This window comes from Solea solea, chromosome 7 (genome assembly GCF_958295425.1).
Source record: "Solea solea chromosome 7, fSolSol10.1, whole genome shotgun sequence".
Lineage (NCBI taxonomy): Eukaryota > Metazoa > Chordata > Actinopteri > Pleuronectiformes > Soleidae > Solea > Solea solea.
Window position 1 is genome coordinate 6,551,004 of NC_081140.1, and position 23,246 is coordinate 6,574,249.

The window sequence follows — 23,246 nt, forward strand, 5'->3', positions numbered from 1 at the left end:
TTGTTGGCCCTGTGATAGGCTGGTGACCACCGTAGTTTACCCTACCTCTTGACCAGTGTCAACTAAGATGGGGTCCTTATAGAACTCACATTCTCTATCTCGCTGACTGGGCCAGAAAGACTTCTTGCTGACTCCCCACAGTCAATAGCATTCTAGGCTTCTCAAATGTTATTGGACGTAATGGATCATGAAGAGAAACATCTGGGCATTTGTTACGCTGTTGTACAGAGCTCTAGTACATGAATGTACCACAATTGGGGGCAACTGTAGCTCAGTGGTAAGTGGTACTTTGAGGGTTGCGGGTTCGATTCCCGGCTCCGCTAGTCTATGCCAACACGCCCTTGGGGAAGACACTTAACCCTGCATCGCTCCTGACAGCGTGTGAATCAGTATGAAAGATGTGTGTTAGCAAACTCCCTGTATATACAGATGTGTAGCTGTGTGAATGGCAAAACTAGTGTAAAGCAGCTTTGAGGGGTCATCAAGACTAGAAAAGCACTATATACTGTAAATAGAGATCATTTACCGTCACCTCAAGGGTCATGTGGAGAAAGAATGTTTTTTTTGTTTGTTTTTTTCATCATTCACAACAATTACGACTACAATTAATGGAAATCATATCGTTGCAATTCACTGTTGAAGATGGAGATATTAGTGGTAAACAAGTAGAACTGAGTGTACCGGTTTGTCGCACTGTAGGGTTTTGGCATGAAGCACATAATTTAGTCAGTTAGCACCGACACTGCTTAAAGTTAACCTTATAGTGACTTAAGTCTCATTCAGACACCAGTGGACAGTGATTGTCTGACTGCATCTCCTTAAATCAGATCTCACTTCCCCACTCTATATACATACAAAAGGATGTCATTTTCGTTTATAAAGACCAATAACCAGTATGACTGAACAGATGTGTTTGATGTGCTTGTGTTAATCAGGGTCAAGTGAGAGGCAGAGTTAAAGAGAAACATCAGAAAAAGTGTCGTGTCTGTTCATGTTTTGAGGAGGTGGTCCTGAAATACTAAATTATCCCAGACTACCTGTGAATGTAGCGTGAGGAATCGGATCAGGAGACCCATTCAGGATGCATTCAGGTTGCATTCACACCTGAACTTACATTTTTCCACTTGTAATGCTTCCATTTATATGATTGACAGATGTTGAACTTTGGCTCCTGCGCATTTACAAGCCACTTCCCAGAGGCTGTACATACCAGTGCAGACCCAATATATTGTATGTCAATTCGGCAAAAGTCCCAGTAGTAAAGACTGGCCACATTGTTCAAATACTTCTTGTTAATTTGCTAGATTTGAAGAACTGCCTGTAATTTGTGTGACTTTATTGCACCTAACTATGTCAAACAGGCTTATTATACAGAGTAAGTGAAATATCTTTTTTTTTTTTCTTTTCACCACTCAGATGTGTTGATATTGTCCACATATAAACAAGCGGCACATGGCTCAAACGGCATCCAAATCAATTTGCGCAGCTCTATGCATCCGACAGCAGCCTAATTAATGCACTAATCCAGTCGCTAAGTACTGCCGCGCTGTGAAGTCTGCCCAAAGCAAACACAGTCCACAAGTCGTCAGCAAGCTGCTTCTCAAACAAGAGAGTGGAGCAGGACTGACAGAACATCTATGAACTATAGATCAAGGAGGAGAGGTGTGCACTCGTGAGCTGCAAACCTTTAGCCTGAAACAACACAGCTGTCTCATCTGCGGAGTCTTCATGAGCTGAAGTGCAGGAGCTCCTTCATTTTGCTTATATAATTTTATAAGTGTGGCTGCAAGTTGGGTATGTTTACCACCATATAAATATCTACATTTACACAGTTTAACAAAGGAAACCCAGGAAATTGAGAATAAATTGAGATTAAGCTTTGCACACATTTTGTCATTGACCCATGACAATTTCTAGGAATGGTTGGCCTGAGAAGGATCTGATGTGTCTTCACAGGGTAAACCATCCCTGACTGCAACCCCCTATTTGCCCCCCATGGTCTTCTCCCTTCAATCCCCCCTTATCTCCCCATCAAATGGAACATGCACAGGACTTCAGCAAATAAAACTAGAGGTACGCAATGAACCCGACTCTAATAGCTTGGAGACTTCACCTAACTTTCCTCGACACCAATCACAGAATACAGAAGAAGGCAGAGAGCGCTGACATACTGTATGTGCCAAGCGAATAAGTCGAAAAAAAACAAGGGCAAACAGGTGACCGTGGCCATGACTGGGTCATCATCATCACATCTAAAAGATAAGATAAACTGTTCTAGATTAAAGAAAAGCTGGAAGGCTTAAAATGACCTGGAATAGACCTGTGATGGAACAGGTAGCCACAATGAGCTTGGTAATGGGACTTGGCTCAACATATTACTAAAAAGAGAGAGCAATCTATAGAGCTCACTGTGGATGAACTGTGCATCAGCAGAGGAACAAGGAGCTGGGCTCATACCAACACCATTCCACTCATGGAGATGTCTGAGATTTCGGCTTCAGTGCCAATACAGTTGAGGTCAGTGAGATTTGTCAGTGTTTTCAGTGTAATATACAGATTTAGCTCGACTGGAACTGCTTGGGTGTTAGGACTGATGACAGCGAACTTAACGACCTCTTGCCAGTGACTGCTTCCCCAGCGTTTGCTGGAACAAGTGAGATGCAGCATGGTGGTAAAAAAAAAAAAAAAAAAAAAGGCTGTCATGAAAGCTGCAACAGAAAGTTGACCACACAGGTCCTTCACAAATGCAACAGACACAGCAGGAGGGTGAAGGAAGGGGACGGAGGTATGGTTGCAGGAGGAGATAGGAATCGATTGTGGATGTGTGCATCTCCCCACCAACACTGGGGGGTCAAAGGAAAAGCCTGCACAGAAGAATGTCCTACTGAGTAATTACAAGAGCACATCTCTTAACACACCCAACTGACCTGGCTTTCATGCCTACCTGTGTTAATAATCAGTGCTCATAATGAACAGAATCCATAGGTCTGCTGGGTTATGGTCCTCAACAACCTTGCTCCGAGCAACAACAGCCGAGGAACAGAAGGATGTGACGCTGGGGCTTCTGTTGTTAGAGTGATGCTGCGCTACTGCCCCCTGGTGGAGAACGTGAACACTTGCAATCAGAAGTGGGATTCAACATTTTTGTCTTGTAGGAGGGTCATGTATCCCCGCGCCTGTGACCCTCATGTGGAGGATAAAGTGGTAGAAGATGGATGGATGGATGGTCATGGAAGTGAAATGAGTGGCAACATGTGGATGGAGCCACTGCAAAGATCTCAGGTCATACACACATAATAACAAATAAATATTTTTACAGGGAAGATTTAGTTTTGCTTTTATTACCGCTTGCACCTTTCAACACAATACTCATCCGATTCCTCCTCCTTGTATCGTGAACATTAATGTTTCTATCATATAAATTATTAATATTACAAGTCATTATTGTGTGCCTGTTACAAATTTGTTTTTGGTTACGAGTAAAGCACATAGTGTGATGACAACAGGGGTAAACAACTAAGACATGTATGTATACAAGCAGAAAATGATTCTACCATTGGCTGAACTACATGAGATGAAAATACATACAATAAAAAATGTATCGAGAATAGTATGGTCTCATTCACGGCAGTGTCATAAGTCAGTATGTAATTATGTAACGTTTACATTTTATTTCTTTTTAGCTTTTTTAACCTTTTTTTGTCATACCTTAAGTTTAGCCAAATCAGAAGCAACTTTAAAAAAGCCCTTTTTACAAGATTATTGCAACCTTTTTTGCATCATAACCCGTTAGCCCCTGTATAGAATTTATTTTGTATATATATTCTTTTGATGTATATTTCATCAAATAAATGACCCTACATTTTAAACAGCACATTACCTGTATGAAACAGTGTAACAGACATTTTAACACTACATAAATGTAGGAATAAACAATAATAAACTGTTTTAGTGTATGAACTTTCAAACATGAAATACTGCCAAACTGCTGACATGGTGACTAATTCTGGCTAAAGATGTGGTGGTGTCAGATCAATGCATACATTTCTTGATATTGATATTGGAACATGTCTACTTTAACACTGACCTTGATCCCCCCCCCCCCCCCCCCCCCCATGACAGCTGAAATACATTTCTTTATTTGTACACCAAACACATTTCAGAACAAACTAATATCCTGTGTATAATTATCACTACAATCTATATATAAAACAATATTACATTTAGCTCATCTTCAGTCATTGGTCATTGATCTCAGGTCATTGATCTCAGGCATAATTCTATACATTTGTGTTGATTCCCCATTTTATTTACTTTTGAATGTTCTTTTTAATTAATTCATTCATTTATTAAGACTTTTGTTTTTGATATTGACAGTTTTGGACCGCATCAATCAAAAGCATCTCTTACCACAGAAAACCAGAGAGACATTAGTCTTTTAATTTTGTTTAATTAAATACTTAACAAGTGGAAAAATGAGACCCCTATAACTACTAATTAGTCCTGTGACACACACACACACCACGTACAGAGAGAGTCCAACATGCATTTATTTAACCTTGTTTTGTTCTAACGTAAGCTGTTCCACAGGAGAGACAAGACAAGGTTTGCAGACGGCTGTGAGGCACACGTGTAAAGCTTTCTCTTGAACCAACTGTGTAAATATATTGTCAAGTAAACACAAACGCTACGTCACCATTACATTAACCAGAACTCATTCTGCTGTGCAATGTTCTGCTCTTAAAACGACTTTCCTTTTCATCCTGGACAACATAACATATGGCCACTGATTTACCTAATGCTGCTGCCTTGTAACTCTGTGCATGTGCAAAGTGTGCAAAATACCTGACCTGACAACAGTGAAAGCAGAGTCCAGTGCAGCTCAATTAACCCACTGTCTGTAGCTCACCAGTCATTCAACACGGATCCCAATGAGCGAAAGTCCAAAACAAGCTGCTCTAAATGTGAGAAAATTGCCATTATTCACTCTTTTGTGGGGGGACGATTAGTTGACAACGCAACACAAACCAGTTTCCAGTCAGAGAAGGCTGTGTAATGGTATGTATTCTTAAGATGGTGCACACTTGTTGATTTCACTAGGTGACCATTCTGTTTCTGTCACAGCAGTGTTTCACTGATCCTGTGTCTGCACAGCATCACAGTGAGAGTACTGTCAGCTGTATCAACAATTTTTGAGTACAAGTACCTTGTACAACCTAACGTCAAGAATCCAAAACCATCCCCCAAGTTATGAAAGCATTTTATAAGCAGTGACTGTTTACAGTTTGACAGAACGGCTGTTTGGACTGCTCCCGTTTGTTGCTGCACGTAATAAAAATTGAGGTCAATTGTATTATTTATCATCAGGTGATGATAATGTTGTGCACATTCCTGAAGTTAAAGTATTGCACCACACTTTTTTGTGTAGCACACTACATCATTATTATTATTATTATTATTATTATTATTTATGGCGTGTCACGACTGGACCATGATGCTGCGGCCATCTTGCGGTGCTAGATTCACTACTACTGTAAATAGGCATACTGGGAAATTATGGATATACACTTTTTGACCTTGTAAATCATTTATAAAAAAAATTCTGTTTCGTTTTATTTTTGTTTTTTTTTATCATTCATAATATCACAAATTTCCCTGGAATATGGTGACATCATTGTAAGCTAATATCACTCACCCTCAGCTGCGAGTAATCAAGTTTGAAGGATATTTCCAGACAGAAGTGCTTTAAGAAATCCATAAATAAAGTAATTACAACACGTGAAAAACTGTCATTTAACAAATTGGAGGCACAGTGCTTAGAGAAGAACAGAAATATAACAAACATGACCCACGATTAAACACACAGTATAAAAGTAGCTCTTTGAGTTATAGAGATTAGGAACAAGCCAAAAACACTGGAAGCCCGTTGAGGTCTGTGTGTGAAATGCCAAGTATCCATAAAGTCTTCGGAGCTTCTAGATTAGGTTGCAGTCGATTATAATAACCCAGTTAACCTCTCACTCACCTCCCATAATTTCTTTGCCAGGGCATCATCTCGTCCCTTGGCGCCCACTTGCTGCACTGCACAGTTAGAGAAGTAGCGTCCGCTGAGAGGCTCGATGCCCTCCTGCAGGGCGCAGTGCAGGGTCGTCTGTGATCCCATCTCTGGATCCATGAGGAAGAGCTTGGCAAAGGGCATAATGAGGAGCTGCTGCCACAGACTCATACTGCGACACAGTTCTGTGTAGACGACGCCTGTAAAAAAAAAAAAAAAAAAAAGAGACTTTAATGTAAAGCTACAGCAACTCATACAACAAAAGACTCCCTGTTTAAGCATCACATATAAGCTGGATAAGGTGCACTCTGTGCAACTACACTGGAGCCCAAAACTAAAGGAGCCCAAAATTTAATTCTGTATTTACCTTAAACCCATATTTAGAGATGACAGAAAAAAAAAAAACATTTCCAGCTTGGTCTTTACCCACAAAAGAGCTGCACCAAAAATTCTAATTATAGATTGTGCTGACCAGGGTGCAGACTGTAGCAGGTGACGCTAGTTCCTTCCAGCCGGTTGGCCAACTCTCTGGTGAAGAGGACGTTACACAGCTTGCTGTTGCAGTAGGCCTGGAAGTTGTGCCAGGTGGACTGACTGGACACTAAATCTTTCTTGGAAGCCAGCAGAGGGAAGTCAATGCTTCCGAAGCGGTGCAGGAGTGCGGCCACGGTGAGCACCCGGCTGTGGCCGCACCTCTGCAGTCGGTCCAGAAGGAGGTTGGTGAGAAGGAAGTGACCGAGGTGGTTCACCCCAAATGCTGCGCCAAAGCCTTCCTCAGTGTATCCTGGACCCATCACACCTGAAACACCACATGGGAATTGGGCAGTCAGTCAACTACTGTACTTCAGTTTCACAACAATGTACACTAGTGTTGAATACAAAAAGAAAAAGATAAATTAAAAATGATAATAATAAGCTTCACCTGCATTATTGATGAGGATGTCCAGTCTTGGTTCAGTCTTGAGGAATGTTTCAGCAAAACTGTGCACAGACTTTAGACTCGCCAAATCCAGCTGCATGAAAACCACCTGATTGTTCCCACTCTCCTGAAAAACCAACATGCTGGCTGTCACACACACATGAACAAGTCCACCTGCACAGGCCGGAACGCAGTATAGCATAAATACTAAGAGAGAAAATCCATTATAAAAACTTGCTGAACTACACTCTCTGTTGCCACAATATCTGCATGTATTGATCTACTAATGTCTGAAAAGCATCCGTCAGTGTACTTACCCTGCGGATGTCGTAGACAGCCACCTCAGCTTTCTCCTTGTTGCGGCAGGCAAGAATCACCCTGGCTCCTCGCTTTGCCAGCAGCAGAGCTGTGGCCTTACCAATGCCAGTGTTGGCTCCTGTGCAGGAAAGTGAGCCACATGTATTAAACTAACAACAACACAACAACACAAATACATTTTAAAAAGAAACTGACAAAAGGAAACAACCCTGCACTTTCAAAATTCAAAATTGTGTAACCTATATGTTGTTTTACTAGTACAATCCCATTTGTACCAGCTCTGTGCAAGATGTTGACCACTTGTAAGTGACTGAATGATGAATATCCCACTCTCAGGTATTAGATACAAATCAATGGTGCAATGCCAGGAATAGCAAATAATGGTCAGGATAACTGTGACAGCAATGTTTCACATTGTCCTAATATGCAGTGCTTTACTGTGTGTTTAAATGGAAAGACAATCTATGGAAAGAATAACTAAAGGTCACCAATACGGCCATTACACAAACAATAAATTGGTCTCTGCCTCACATGTCAGACTATAAATTCATATGTGTTTGTTGGTGGACAAGTGAAAGTGACCACAGTGTGAGCTGATGAAAGAAAAATATACAGAAAAAATAATAGGACCAATTGGAAGGGGCTTGGGCTTATAACAGGATGGTTGCCGGTTCAAATCCTGGGACATTTCAATGGCTGAGGGGTCCCCCAACACCCATTGGGCAGCAGGCAACATAATCACCCCCTGCCATAGACGCACACCCAACCTATGCCATATTTTCCCAGCACTCTCTTCTTATTAACACAATATACACATTCATCAATCTTTATTTGTAAATATAACATAATACTAAGTCTTAGTGTGTGTGAATCAAATAATTTTCAAAGCAAAGATCATTTAAAAACGGTGATCAAAGCAAAGATGCTTCGGAACAAAAGGTATTTTCTACAAAAGTAAAAAAAAAACTCAAATGCTCATTGAGATGTGTGTGCAATTAAAAGCCTCCTGTTCACCTACGAGCCTCCCTAATTTGACTGCAGCCTTGCGCTTCGCCAGGAGAGGTCGCTCTATATGAGGCTTCGAGTAATGAACCCATTTTCTAAACAACTGACAAGTGGTTCAGTGCTTCACATAAGCTTAATTTCTCCATCACTGGTGTTCACTACTAGCGCGTAATAAAGATTGGTTAAATGCAGAAGTAAAAGTTCACAATCACTCATTGGTGAGTGTGTGTGTGTGTGTGTGTGTGTGTACATTCTACTTGATGCTAAGTGTTCACAAAGGCTAACAGGTTACCAGTGGTAGTTACCAGTGACAATGACTGTCTTCCCCTCCAGCCTCACTGAGGTCGAGCCCCGCACTCCTCTGAACACATTGTAGTAAACTATCAGATAGAGGACAACAGCTCCCGCTACGAAGTAAACACACACCGACATATCAACAGTACGGAACGGAAGTAGTGCGAGGGATGTCTTCTTCTTCTTCTTCTAATAGGGTTTCGACAGGCTGTACGCAAGATAGCGTGATGCTGCCCTCCGCAGGTCAGGGTAGGCATTACCCTATATTCTCATAGACCAATAGTATGTAAAACTGTAATAAGTGCTCTCCTAAGAGATTCAATATTCTCCTCTGAACCAAAAAGGATAATAAAACAGAAAGTCCAATATCTGAAAGGTCCTTGAACAACAGTTGCCTTTGACTTGTATACTTGAGAAAATGACATGTTGCACTGTTTCCACAAAACCACAGTCTGGGCTTTTGACAGTCACTGACGTTCCAGTTTTTCCTTACAGGTACTAAAATATTCTGTGGTCCCCAATCACAGTAATGTCAATGATAAACACTTTAATGACAAATACTACAAAAGTAAAATGTGTTTTGTTTAGAAAAAAGATTAGACACATTTTAGAGTTTTTTTCATCTTACTTATAATTTATTTTGATTATTTATGTTTCATCTGCTCCAAGAACATTTAAGCATAGTATTGTTATTATTATTATTGTTATCATCACTATTATTATCATTATTATTATTATTATTATTATTATTATTATTAAGCATAATATTCTATTTATTGGTTATTTGGTAAACGTGACGTGAACTGATAAACTTCCATCTGTTGAATCTCGATTTTCACTAATAATAAATAAATAAACTAACACTAATTTACTTTTCCTGGAGGCAAAGACTTCTCTTCTCAACATTTTGTTAAAATGGAAAAAGGTACCTACTTCAACAAGGTACACTGTGCTGTAATACTGCATACTTACTGTAATGCCTCATATTACAGAATATATGAGTATGAATGAGTAAAATATGTCCAGTTTCTTGCTTTAAACCCCACACAATTGTATACTGATACACTGTACAGGATGCCATGACCATGATCCAGTGTCCAGTCATAGTTTACATTGCTGTATTAGTATGGCTAAACAATGTTTGTAAACAAAGACTTGTCATTGTGATGGCATTGAAATGTTCATCGATATCTGGTGAATTTTCAAGAGATTAATCAGATTTTTAAGTGACTTGCTTATACACTGTGTGGTGCTGTTTGTACTAATTGTTTTGAGAAACATTAAATTAATTAGAGAAATTAAGCAGAGCAAAATTTAAATTATGGTACAATATAATGCTCTTCCACTCTTACTTGCAAGGTGTATATGGAACATGGGAATATGACAAGTTGTCATGTCACTTCTTACTGACTGATTGGCAACTGTAACACAATGTACTGTTTCACCAGCACTGTCATCTGGGTCTGAAATCTATAACAAAACACTTCCACCGAGTTTGTTCTTAGAAAATCTTTCTGTATTTACAGGTTTGAACAGACAAGCAGATACAGACAGAGTGCTTATATACAGAGCAGCACATGTTGTTAAAATGAGTGCTAAAACATTATGGTATTTACAGATGGACTACAGCGGAAAATACAGACTAGGAACAAGTCTTATCACAAAACTTCTGGTACTCCACATGGTATCACAAATTTCATGAACTGTACAGTTAAAAACCAAAAAATGGTAAATCTACATGAAATCCAGCACTTCTCCAATTGAGAGGCACCAAATTGTATATATTTACATTATATATACATATCATAGTGTATAAGCATGTATGTTTTCATACATATATAGCTACCTGTGGTGCAAAAGCAGCAAAAGAAATTAGAATGTATGGAATTCACTACTACAAAATAAACAGTTTGTGCTAAATGGGATGACTGACAGAATAATGTTACACCATACATACATAACATATACTGACAAAAAAAACAAAGAAAAAAAAAACAACCAAAAAAACTGAGCATAGGTAAATAATGTTGCTCAAACTCCTAATGGTCGAAGTGAACAGAGGGTTACCGTCAGTCATTCAAAAACAGAACAGATTGTCAATAATACTTCAAGTTCATGCAAAGATATAAACCATTAAAAAAAAAAGAAAATAGGAAAAAAAATCAACTTTTCCCTGTTGACCAACCAGCTGTGCAGATTTCTTTCCCTTCATTGCAACTGCAAAGGTGCAAAACAAAAAAGGAGGGAGGGTGGGACTTCCTGTGCGGGTTATGGAACAGAGCTGGAGTGCAATACGGGCACTTGGTGGGGAGGGACACTCTCAGCGTCAGCCTCGTCCTGGCTGGAGGGGCTGCTCACTGTGGCAGTGTTGGGCAGTGGTGGTAGTGGTGTAGGGGGGGTGGGGTTGGTAGTGGCACTGGCTGCGTTACTGCTGCTGGTGGTGCTGCCGGTGCCGGTGCAACCAGCAGCAGACGTGGCCGCCTGCTCCTCTTTGGGCTGCTTACTTGCAAACTCAGTGATGCTAAAGACAAACTGGAGGCAGCCCAGCTTAATGTAGCTCCCATGGTGAAGGAGGGCCGTGCCCTCCCACCCCGCACCACTGCCTCCGATCAAGCTGGAGCTGCTCGCCTTGCAGGTGCAGGACAGCTCGGAGCCGCCCTGAGACTGGCTGCTCATCACTCCGTCAGGTGGCAGCAGACCGACCACAGAGCTGGAAGCCTCGCCCTCCTCGCGCTTCTTACTCCGTCCTACACAGACAACATCGGGAGACATTTGTTAAGAATCCAGTAACCAGAGATGCAGTCATATGTGAATAATACAGCAAATTAGAATGGAAGATGGAACCAACAACAGTAAAGGCCTAGTGCCGAAAGAGAAAAAATAAATACAGAAGCACAGGTTTTCTAATGCATCAGAGACGTTTGGCGCTTTTCCACTCTACAGTGATAGCACGGCTCAGCCCTACTCTATTTCTGTTTGGATATCAGGCACATCGTTTTCTATTACTCCATAGTGCATCCTGAACTGACACAGCCGGTGAACTGAAATACTGCAGAAGGGGTTGTGATGCGGCTCGCGATAGCCGGCTTACGGCAGTGCAGTCACAAAATACACCAGACTCCTCTGTTATGTATTGAGATTTTAGAAATGCCCTTGCTAACTGTTGGAGATGAATGCATGTCTTCGGGATTTAGATGTGGTCAAATCAGGTTACAATCATAAAAGACACATAGCATACATGACCGTTAATGATAATAACTCAGATAGGGCCGGACTATGATCACGATAAATCAGTGTTTATCAGACCAAAATCCAATGTTTCATGATTATAGCAATTTTGAAGATTGTTTTTGTGTAATTTGCTCTTACGGATGATGCCTTGGACTTTGGCCACCAGGCCGCTGGGTGCAGATGGCGAGACCTTTTCAGAAAAGTCACACGAGTAGAGGACATTGTCCACCGTGGTGCCGTGCTCACTGTAGTTGAGCAGCTCATAGTGCTTGGTATTCTAAAGAGGACAGAACACAAACATCATGACCGTGACTTAAAATAACTTCAGAATTGTGGTGCAGTTTGGCGATAAAGGAAAAAAGTACATACCTCATCATAGAAAATACAGGCGTGTTTCCCCGAAATATAGTTGCAATGACCATAGTTTGTAAGGCACACGTCCATGTCAGCACCTTTTAAAAAAAAAACATGAACAAAGGTTGTAATCCACAAGTACGGCAAATCTCTAAAATGCACATTCAAAAAAAAAAAAAAAAAAAAAACTAACTACAGATCAAATAAAAGATTAACATACTTTGGAACATCTCTTCCACTCTCTAGTCAACCTGTCACTGAAGCTCTGGTGTATATTTACTGTCTGTATGTGCATACATTGCAGAAAATCCCATGCTCCTGTTACATCTAATGGCAAATGTGCCCATAAATACTGGACAACTGGAATGTTGACAAAGATGAGCTGTGTTGCAAGTTACAAACAATGGTTGATACACCAGGGCAAATATAATTTACTTAACAAATTAAGGCGCTCTAAAGTTAAAAGTCCCCGCCAGTTTCACTTTCCCGGCATCCCTACTTCACGTCTCCACCACAGCAGCACTGTGCAAACGAATAAGGGAAACTTGGGCGGAAGTTACCCAGCCAATAGGAGAGGGAGTTTACAGCGGGATAATGGTGTTGTGAAGCTACGTTGTTAATAAACAGAGAAATCCTGCACTTTTAACTTTTCATGGATGTTTTGTTTTCTTCAGTTAGACAGATATCATGATGTAACGCTATATGATTGCCATGCAATATATTGATTATCACAGAATCGTTGTATTGTGGTTATTGGTATCATGGACCATGTATCGTGAGGTACCATGTGATTCCCACCCACCCCCAGTCACAAGCCAAAACAATGCTCCACAAACAGCTCTAAAAGAACTTTGCTTCCATTTGAACTAATGATTTAAAATAAGAAACACGTTAAGGCAATCAAGCATTTCGGAGCAGACTTCATCATTTTCTATTACTGTTGAAACACACATCCTAGTAGGCTTCAGAAAATGATTTGAAGATTTCCATTTCTAGTGAAACCACTAAACAGCATCAATACAGAAGCACAAGTTTTTGCTGTCATTATGATGTCTTACCCGATCCTATGTATAATGTCCTATAGCACATGCTGACAGCTCCTCCTTTCCCTGTCAGAGGGTAGAAGACAGCTCGAGCCTGCACCTTCTTCTGACCTGGAACAAGGACATTCAGAGTTTAACGTTTAGCAAGCATTTCAGTGTTAAAACCTTAGAGCAAAACATTGTAAAAAAAAAATTGTTAAGTTGCTGCACAGTTTGAAAAAAAAAAAAAAAAAAGGCTTAAGTTAAAGAAGTAGCACCACCGTGACACTGATGGTCTTGTGTGTTGCACGTTGGGTAACGACAAGACATTTCACTAGTCACTAGAGGAGGAAACTAAATAGGCAAACTCCTGTACTAGCAATACAGAAGCATTTATCTCCACAAGTGCCTTACTGATGGGGTGTGGGGGTGGGGTTTTGGTGGTATCGCTGGTCACTGGGGGAAGCAAAGACTTGGGTGCTTTGGGAGGGAAAAGTTGCTGGATCCTCTGCCAGGCCAGGAGCTTGATCATCTCTGCATCCAGTTTGTCCAGCATGATGCCTACAGACACAGACATACAGACCCATTATTAGTAATCATACCATGTTGTTTGCTTCATTACAGACTGTTTACCATAAGCCAAATCTGGACAATTTTAGACAAATGCCTCAGTGCCTTAAGTTCAATGTCAGTAAGCAGCTTTAATGACTCAGTTTTGTCTCATCTCACCGCTGAGTTAGCACACATACCTCCTTCATCGCCACCCTTCATGCAGCTTGACAGGTCAGAGACTGAGGGGAGACTTTTGGGCACCAATGAATCCATTCCAGGTCCAGCTTTTACCTCTGTAGAGAAGACACATGCAGGGGACAACATGGTCATGGAAGGGTGACATATAAGTGGATTGGAACTTTGTTTATTAATTTATAAATGTGAACATGTTTTAAAATATATACTTGTTAAATGTGTTTTGTTTTTATTCTTTTTGAACAGGAACATTGTGGTCAGTGACCACAAGAGGGAGCCGTTAGGCTACAGTCTGCAATTAAGTGCTGCTTTGTGTCAGTGGTTAATAATCTCCAGGGTGCCTAACAACTGCCAACACGTCGCCAGAATTGATCAGACGTCCTTCAAAATGTCAAGTTTCATTTGTTGCAGGATTGCAGTAACAGAATCCAACAAGGTTTGTAGGGCTGCACTATCACAGACACTGATCTAAACATTTGAATCACAAGTCAGCAGTAATCCCATCCCTTTCCTGCAAATGTTGTGATGTGTGCTGCTCAAGCAGTAATCTAAAAGCATTCAGTTGCTTTCAGTTTGAAAGGACTGAAGTGAAAGATATACAGGTGTAACACTGTGCATCTTCGACTGTGTGTTGCACCTCTATTCTGCTGCATTGGTTGTTTATAGTGCGTTTGTGATACAACTTCTTTAGCGTTTTCTCTCGTTTAATACACTGTTAAAAGTCAAATGTAATGCTGAAAGAATATTATTTACCTCTGCCGAGTGTTTTTGACTAGAAATTGTATGTAAATTAACAATGTCTTAATGACCACAAAGCAAATGTTTAACTCAATTGCATAGTAGGCAACATAGACACAGATACTGATATACAAAGGCTGGATAAAAACTGACTGAGTATCAGGGATGACATACGTTTATCATTCTTCAATTCCTGTTCTTTAGAGATCAAGCAAAAATTATTAATTGACTAAATAATGTAAACATAAACAATATGTCTACACGTTTTTTTTATGTGTGTGATTCTGTGTTTTGCACGATTTGTAAGACAGGGAAGAGAAACCGCATTATGTGCCTGGTGTTGAAATATGTTGTTCAAGATAGCTACTGGCAACAACGGCACAATCACTTCTAATATACAGTAACTGCTATGCAACTGATATAAATTTCCCTTCAATGTGACAAGAAAATTACTTTTGGTAGGCAATTTAAATTTTCCTTACATGTTGTAATCTAAATAATGATGTAGAAATATGCATCAATGAAGTCAAGTATTATTATGCAGCAGCATTAGCAGCCATTAATGTAAACACAGGCTGCTATGGTGTTTCATACAATTCTTACAGAACCTCTAAAATACCCAGTAATAGAACCTAAGGTTTATTGCCCCATGAGTGTTTACCTGGAGTGGGTGTAGATGATCCCAGCTTGCTTGAGTCATGCTCCCGATTGCCTTTAATTGGTGTGTCAGATCGGGCACTGCTGGTGACAGAGGAGAAGTGTTTTTCGTTGCTGGTCATCGACTGCTCCTGACACACCGTCTGGTTCCTGTGGATTTGTTGGCCACTGTGGGGCCATATCGTTGGGGCAGTGGGGCAGATTTTCTGAGAGCAAGCCTCTGTCGTGCTTTCCGGCTCCTTTTTAACCATTTGTGCGCCTATGTGGTTCACCAGAACAGAGGTAGGTGCAGGGGCTGCAGGCACTGCACTGGGCTTCATTCTGCCCTGCAGCTCCACTTGTCTGCAAGACTCTGAGGAACTGTTACAGTCTACAGGTCCATTGGCCTTGGGGGGTTGACATTCCTGTTCTAGAGGTCCGTTAGGTTTCCTACAGTTCTGACATGTTGTCATGCTGCATTTACAAACACTCAGCTCTGCTGGTGTGTCCCGTGAAAGAGAGCCCCCATGTTGGTCATCAGGTGTGCTGCAGGGTTTAGAGCAGGGCTCAGAGGAAGAAGTCCTTCCAGAAGACGCCCGAGTTTTCATGTCTTCGGACATTTCACATGTTTTAGTACCAACTTTCTGCTCAGACTCAGTCTTTGCTGATGTTAGCGACGGTGTGGTCGCTGTAGATGAAGTCTTCTGCTTGATGGATAAGTGTCGCATGATGCTGCACTGAAGGGCGATGACATCCTGCAGCCACTGTTCAACATGGCAAAACAGTGTTTAGTTACACAAGAATCATACACCAATCCTCAAGAGAAGCCTGTCCTATCATACATATAAATAAATACTACTTTTACTAGACTTTTAATTCACTTAAAGCTAGTATGACTTATGGGACACTTTATTCTTCCAATTCAGAATCAAATACAATCAGAAGTGTAAGTTAAATGCTAGTGCTGTTCTTCAACACAATTTTAAGAATCAAGGTACATATTTAAAAATCACACAACATGTCAGTGATAGACATTTGCTGTGTGACTTTTAACAATACTTAGTTGTTTCCTCATTCAAGGGGTAATCACAGCTAAAACCCATTCACCATCACATTTGAGAGAAACCCCAAAAATCAACCTTCAAATTAGAGAAAATGCCGGCTAGACTTATGTGGGGGACAAAAACTATTTGTGTATGGTGTAAAACAACAGTGTGCAGTTTCTAAAAGCATTTGCTCTTCCTACCTCCTTTTGTTCAGCCTCCGTGGTGAGGTGCCTTGAGGGCTGACGCTCAGGAACGCCACTACAAACCAGCTCCAGCTGATGCACTCCCGCAGGAAACAGCATTGGAGGAGGATTCTGGTATTGGGACTTAATGGAATCTGGCACCTGAGAAGAAACACTGATTGTTAAACACAACTGGATCACTTTAACACCTTCTTGTGTCTCAGTATGAATGTTGGGACTTGTGTGTTTATTGTGTTTGGATACCTCACAATGATTAAATCATTAGTTAATGCACCTCTACCAAAGACATATGTTTTTTAAATGAGAAATCTCGTGTTAATACGATCATCTCGGGCCTCCATCCAAATTTTTGGACACATATTCAAAGTCTTTATGAATACAGTTAGACAGAAAGACAGTAAAAAAGAGACTCAGTCTACCTTGATAGTCTTCCTGTTGTGCTGGATGGTGGTGCGCCTGATGGGTGCACTTTGCCGATGGACTCTGCGCAGGAAGTCCAATTTGACAGCATGCTGGGACATCCTGTCCTGGAACTGGTCGAAGAGCTGACAGCGGCTGGACAAGCTCAGGGTCTTCTGATTCAGCTGGACATGAGACAAAACATTTGAGATGGAACACTAATTTTCAGCTGAGGAAAAAACATATCCATGTTTCACTCTGATAAGACCATGCTTTCTACCACTAAGTGCTCGACGTGGTTCGGACACATCCATTTTCCAGCAGGTAAAGCTGTGAGTGGGGGATCCAGACAGTCCATGTGGAACAGAAGGGGGCAGTAATCACACTGGATCAATGGAGCCAACCTGCAACTCCTGTGAGAGGAAGCACAAGAAAATTTGTTAAAAAATTTGAAACACAGCATTGTTACATAATGTAACTTTGTCATACTAACCGGTTGCATGAGAAACAAATTTTGACTGGCAGTGGAACCAGGCCATTGGGATCCAGTTCATGCTGCGGCCGCCTAAATGGCTTCCCCAGTAGCTCCTCTTTTCTCCTCCGTTTACTGCTGCCTAAAAATCCAAGAGCACGATTAGAAAAATATAAATTATAAAAGGTCAGTGATTTTGCTTTCCACAGCTTCAAGTTTGTGACACTGAATGTTGTTTCACTGTACAACCAGTGTGCAGCACTTTATTTCTGTCTTTCTAAGACTTACATCGACTGAGGTTTAGTTGTGTTTGTTTCTGGATTTCTGAGAAATTAGAAAAGCAGATTTTCACCTGCTGTTACATCATCATATGCATCAAAAAATATAATGTGTTCCACCGAGCGGAACAGTTCAGTTTGATACATAATTTTTTTTGCGTTTCCATTAGGAATAGTACCAAAATAACCAAAATAACTGGCCTCAACTAAACATCAACGCATTTTAGGTTTTAAAAATCTATATTTACTTTTGAAAAGCACAAGACAAGAAATGCACCAAAAAACAATATGAAGTGTAACACATGTTATCAAGATGTCAGACTGACCTGGCAGTGCAGTAGTGCATGTAAGCTCAGTGGGTAGCTGGAACTGTGTGGGGTTTCTCTCCATAGCTGCTGCTATTAGCAGCTGAAAAGGCCTCTTGAGGAGGCGTGGGGATGGAGCAGATAGTATAGCACCTTCAAGCTCTGCACCCTGAACTTCATCCTCAGGTTCTATAACCTCATCCTCTACGTCATTCTGCTCCTCTGAGGGGGTCGGGGTGGATGAAGTGTTGGAGGTCGGCGTCCCGGGCCGGCTGCTTGGCCTACTGCTTGACCTGCGCTCCAAAAGGCGCACCTGGGCCACACGTAAACCTGGTCCTGCAGCTCCGGCTCCCGGAGGCAGACCATCAAGCCGCAGGGGACCGGCATTGAGCTCCAGCTCCATGGCTGGGGAAGTAGCGAGTTTGGTCAAGGACCTCTCCGGCAGACCATTGGTCTGATCTGGCTTCTGCTCACGCTTCTGATGGTGGAAAACAAACACAATAATACTGATAAACCTCTGTACTTGTCATACAGATGCTTCTTTTCATTCAACAGCTGCAAAGTGACTTACATTGATGAGGGAATGTAGTAGTAACAGAAAAGCTCTGCCTCTTACCTTTTTCCGTATATTGCAGCGGTGACACATCCATTCCCCCGGAGGAAGCATTTCTTCACTCAAAGGTGGATTACTGTGTTAAAAAAATAAAAAACAATCATTAGCAACCAAGCTAAAAATTAATTCAAGAAAATAAATACATTATACTTTAACAATTGGTCATCGACTCCATATACATTTCAAAATAAACTATGATTATTGAATACATTTATGCACAGGGGACCAATCATCAACAGTAACTTCCATCATAGAATATACTCAAACTGTAGAAAGGGACAGAAAAACAGTAAGTAAAGGAGGACAACATAACTGATGCACAACCAGCAGACCACAGCTGAAGCCAGAAGTGATGTACATAGCAGACTGTGTTAACATGAACAATAATGACTCTTTACCTTGATTTGAAAAATGGTTCTGATTATGTTTACATGACTTACTGGTAGAATACTCTATTCATATTCCTGTGTATTTGTACATGGTCTGATTGTGATAAACATCTATATTGTAGTACACCAATGTGAAAACTCCCCTGATATAATATAATATAATGTAATGTAATGTAATATTTTTTGGAACATGGGCATATTCCGGTTAAGATAATAATCAGAAAAGGCTGCTTGCATGGCAGTGTCTGATTCGGAATACATCCTCCTATTTTAGAGCCAAACAAACATTGCTTACTCATCGAGTAAGCAATAGTAAGCTCACGGAGAACCATGCAGAGCAGCACCGGCGAAAACGCTATGAATTGCTGGCGCCTCCTCAGACACTGTCCACACCCAACACTATCGCACCGCTATCCCAAACGGGTAAAATAACAAGAAATGTTGCGCAAATTATTAACAACCAACCGCGTTTTCTCAAAGCTTCATTTATTGGGCTGATAAGATGGCGGTGGAAACGAAAAAAAGAGCAGGGAGGTCGCCATATTGTAAACAGACTCCATTTTTAGCAGCAATAGCTCCGCTGGCTGCAGCCACGACAGAAGGGGAGGACCGAGTATAAGCAGAGTCCAGCCGCTTTGCGGCGTACACACGCTTATGGTAGCCTCCGCGCTTCAGATGTAAACAGCCTTTCCAGAGTCAATAACAAACGATTTAGTGCTATTGACCGCGCGTCACATAACGGTTAACGTTAACCAGAAACAACAGTTAGCTTCATTAAAGTTAGCCGACACCAGCTTACATCAAATTAGCAGATACCAACCAAAATCCGTGAAGTTAAATGTGCCTTTAGCTGCACCAAACATGCAAAACGTGCGACTTGGGCACATCATTGAATGCCGTAATGAGTAACGGTAATTTCGGCATATAAACAACTCCACAGGAAACTCTGGACTACAATACCACGTTAATTAATTGCTCCACGAGGCTCACTGTCGCCCTCTTCTGTTCACATACACCAGTGCTTCTCGAAGTGTGGGGTATTATTTCATTCATATCAATCAATATTAAAATAATTATAATTTATGATTACTAATTTGTATATGGGATCGTAGTATCTGTTCACTGCTGTGCTGCAACCCTGTTACTATACCTACCAGGGCCAGGGAAGCTCTGCTAAATGTAAGTGCATCAAACTCAATGTTCCTTCTTCAGGTAAGCCCCACACTTCTGAGGCGTGGGAAGCATTGTTAATATGTTGTGCAACCACGGTTGTTTGAATATTTAATCACTCATATAAATGATGACCTCGACTCTTTTAGCAGAAGCGCCATTTGTGCTGAGCTACAACAACTGCATATTTCATTCAACGCTGCAGGAACAGAATCTCGTCTACAGACTTACTTACATGTCTCCTGCTCATTTCCTGCAGCACCAAAACCAGCAAAGCGTTACCTAATCATGGTGACAAGCATCAAACATTTATACGTGTACCTAACGGTGAGTCTGCTTTACCCTAGTCTGTTTTTAGCATGCATTAGTAGGGCGCATGCAGCATGTAATCTTACCAGCACTGGAGGTGGAAGGCTGCGGGGCAGTGGTCACAGCATAGCAGATCTCCCCCCTCCCGGCAGCTATCGCAGGTGTCGTGGTTGGTGGCCCTGCCGCTCCTTCGGACGTCTCTCACCAACTTCCGACTCCTCTTCTCGACTTCCTCTGACTTCGGCGGCGCCAGTAATGTTTGGATTTGCTGTTAAAAGTTGTTCAGCTCTGTGAGATGAGATCTCGGCTGCACAGTACGACTGTAAGCCTAAAGGGTTTGAAAATGCAACTCGGTGCTGCCTGTACCATTTTATGCTGATCTCGGGGTGGTGGGGGCGGTAATGTTAACTTGTGGCCTCCATTGGCAACACAAACTACAGTTAGCTCGCACAGAAATGCTTTGACAACATGCAATTTTGGTCTGATTGTAACTGCAACTATAATGGTGGGAAAGACATTGAAACATGACCAATATGTGAACGTGTTTATTTAATCACGGCCTTCGAGTAGAGCAAACTCACCTCCATTAAGCCCCCAGAGGTATCCAAATCGTACACAATCGTCGGGGTCTCCATTTTGTCCCACATTCATCCAGAGGCGGTCGCTACACGGGGAAATTGCAGTGCAAATACCGAAGTGGCGGCCAACAATGACAGTAAATCCCACAATGTATGGGTTGGTCTTGATAATTTTGTCCAGTGGATGGTTGACGAAGCGTTGCTAGCTATCGTTAGCCGGCTAAATAGCTACGAAGGCAAGACGTCAGCCAGTCAAGGTTGAAGCTAGCGGGTTCACCAGCTGCCCTCAAGAAACGGAAAATGAACAATAGTTGTGCGATTAAAAACCGGATCCTAAGCAAAAGTCTGTATGTGCAAGTGCCAAGCCTGTACACAGTATTTTAATGTCTACGGGCTGTTGCTGCTAGCTACAAAACCCAACTGCGGCCTAGCTGGCCAGCCATGATTCTTGTTCCTGCCCCGGCAAGAAGGAGCCTTGTAGATTTGCAAACCCCTCCGCTCCCATTGTCAACAGAAGACGTAGCCAAAAACGCAGAAGGGGGTTTCGGCGTCACGCAGTCCAATGCACCGTTTCCGAAAACCCTCGGAACCTATAATCCTCAAATCAGAGTCGCAGAGATGCAAATTTTGTTGGTGTTATTGTTGTGAAAAGCCTGTGCATCTACACTGGCTGCTAGCAACATCCTCTACCAATTGGCGCAACCGCGAACAGCCGGATGCGCATGCGCAGTCGAACGGAAATAGAGCATTGCGAGGGTACAGAGGAATTACGAGCGAGGAGTTTGAGTATATTAAATCTAATAATTTCACGCTAATATGGGACTGGTAGATATTTCTACATAGGCTAAGTGTTATACGAGCCATTACTACTCACACCTGCACTACTGTATCAAGTCCCTCTGAAGTAACTGCTGCTTTTGTCGGTAACCGTGCTATTACCTATTGTAATTTTAGCTATTCGCTGATATTGTTAAACCAGTAACAACTGTGTATTGTGATGTAATGTCCACTACTGCCCATAGTGTTAATGTCTGCTTCTAAAACAAGCCGCTACTAATGCGCTTCCTCCGTATCAACTGCTAAGTCATACAAAATAAGGCGACATTACGACGACTCCTACCCCAGGGGCGCTGCTAGAAATTATGGTTCCCATGAGAGTGGAGTCCTGCTCCACTACCACCATCTCTCACACACACACACACACATACACACAAAGAAACTAAACTAGACATGTCCATTTCCAATTTTACAGTCACCGATTCACTCTTTTGGAGACTGGTAGTTCTACTGTAATCTAACCTACACTTTTGATGTAATATTATTCATTAATACCCTTGAGCTTATAAAAAAAATGAAAATTGTAAGTTACTGACTTAATTAAGTAGCCTTAACCAATTTATACGTCTGTTTTCCTCTCCGAATTTAACTTGATTGATTATAAATAAATGTGATCTTGTGTCTTTCTTTTGACTCTGTGTTTGACTGTGTTTCTTAACTTTGGTGTGACCCTCATAATGTGAGACATTAAAACACAAACATATACATAATGCATACAGAAGCTAATGAAAAGTAAATAAATAGTGATTAAAGTGATAAATGTCCAAGAATTACAAGAAAATACAAGAAATTGTAAGCTATCTTACAATGAAGTGGACTGGCGATCTGTCCAGGTTGGACCCTGCCTATCTGGACGGATGGCTATCTTCATATCTAGTAAAATTTCAATTACAAGTTCCATCAGAGGTCTTTGGATTTTTATGGATTTATGGATTTTTATGGATTATACATTTATATGTATATATATACACACACACATATACAGTATAAATACAGTATCTTTCTAATTAAACCATTAGTGTTTTAATAAATGGTCTGTAAAAAGGCTGGCTGCAAGGTGGCAAACGAACAAAATGTATTGTATACTTGACCAAGTGTAGATATAAGCATTTGTTAAGTTGCTGAAATCATTTTTTTTTTCTTTCAAGTCCCAGAGCGAACATCCTTTTCTTACACTTGTTCTCAAAGCAGGGGATGCACAGAGGGCAGGTGGCCCTTAATTTTTTATCAAAACTGAAGTTTGAGGTTTGCAGCAGGATTTTAGCAGAGGAAGAATATTAAGATACAAAACAAATATGACAATCTTTGATTCCAACAGGCCACATTAT

General features: G+C 41.2%; 2 protein-coding genes across 5 annotated transcripts in view; both read right to left on the minus strand.

Annotated features, from left to right (window-relative positions):
• The window catches only part of dhrs13a.3 (dehydrogenase/reductase (SDR family) member 13a, duplicate 3), a 162,438-nt gene extending 153,676 nt beyond the window's left edge, over positions 1 to 8,762 (minus strand). For both annotated transcript variants that reach the window (XM_058633676.1, XM_058633677.1), the window contains exons 1-5: positions 8,603 to 8,762; positions 7,292 to 7,410; positions 6,978 to 7,101; positions 6,528 to 6,854; positions 6,026 to 6,255 (exon numbers count right to left, since the gene is read on the minus strand). In XM_058633676.1, coding sequence (XP_058489659.1) covers positions 6,026 to 6,255; positions 6,528 to 6,854; positions 6,978 to 7,101; positions 7,292 to 7,410; positions 8,603 to 8,729 — 927 coding nt within the window. In that variant the 5' untranslated portion in view covers positions 8,730 to 8,762. The remainder of the gene's footprint in view (positions 1 to 6,025; positions 6,256 to 6,527; positions 6,855 to 6,977; positions 7,102 to 7,291; positions 7,411 to 8,602) is intronic.
• A 1,323-nt stretch (positions 8,763 to 10,085) lies between these two features.
• Positions 10,086 to 22,201, minus strand: phf12b (PHD finger protein 12b). 3 transcript variants are annotated; one of them, XM_058633672.1, is made up of 16 exons: positions 21,085 to 22,201; positions 20,590 to 20,771; positions 18,639 to 18,711; positions 18,044 to 18,500; positions 17,728 to 17,763; positions 17,461 to 17,581; positions 17,248 to 17,380; positions 16,988 to 17,152; positions 16,566 to 16,709; positions 15,345 to 16,083; positions 13,948 to 14,043; positions 13,613 to 13,759; positions 13,235 to 13,330; positions 12,192 to 12,274; positions 11,961 to 12,099; positions 10,086 to 11,338 (listed from the first exon to the last, which is right to left on the minus strand). In XM_058633672.1, the coding sequence occupies exons 1-16, from the start codon at positions 21,148 to 21,150 to the stop codon at positions 10,860 to 10,862; spliced, it is 3,156 nt and encodes a 1,051-aa protein (XP_058489655.1). In that variant the 5' UTR covers positions 21,151 to 22,201; the 3' UTR covers positions 10,086 to 10,859. The 3 variants fall into 3 exon arrangements, with proteins under 3 accessions (XP_058489655.1, XP_058489656.1, XP_058489658.1); XM_058633673.1 differs by lacking the exon at positions 17,728 to 17,763 and having other exon boundaries at positions 21,085 to 22,200; XM_058633675.1 differs by lacking the exons at positions 20,590 to 20,771; positions 21,085 to 22,201 and adding an exon at positions 20,430 to 20,450.
• Between the last annotated feature and the right edge of the window lie 1,045 nt (positions 22,202 to 23,246).

Excerpts from the sequence above, each read along its gene's own strand:
- phf12b (XM_058633672.1), bottom strand. The coding sequence starts at position 21,150 with ATGTGGGACAAAATGGAGACCCCGACGATTGTGTACGATTTGGATACC. Across the intron at positions 12,275-13,234 it reads GACATTATACATAGGATCGG|GTGCTGACATGGACGTGTGC; the intron begins GTAAGACATCAT and ends TTTTTTTAAAAG. Across the intron at positions 11,339-11,960 it reads CAAAGTCCAAGGCATCATCC|GACGGAGTAAGAAGCGCGAG; the intron begins GTAAGAGCAAAT and ends TTGTCTGTGTAG.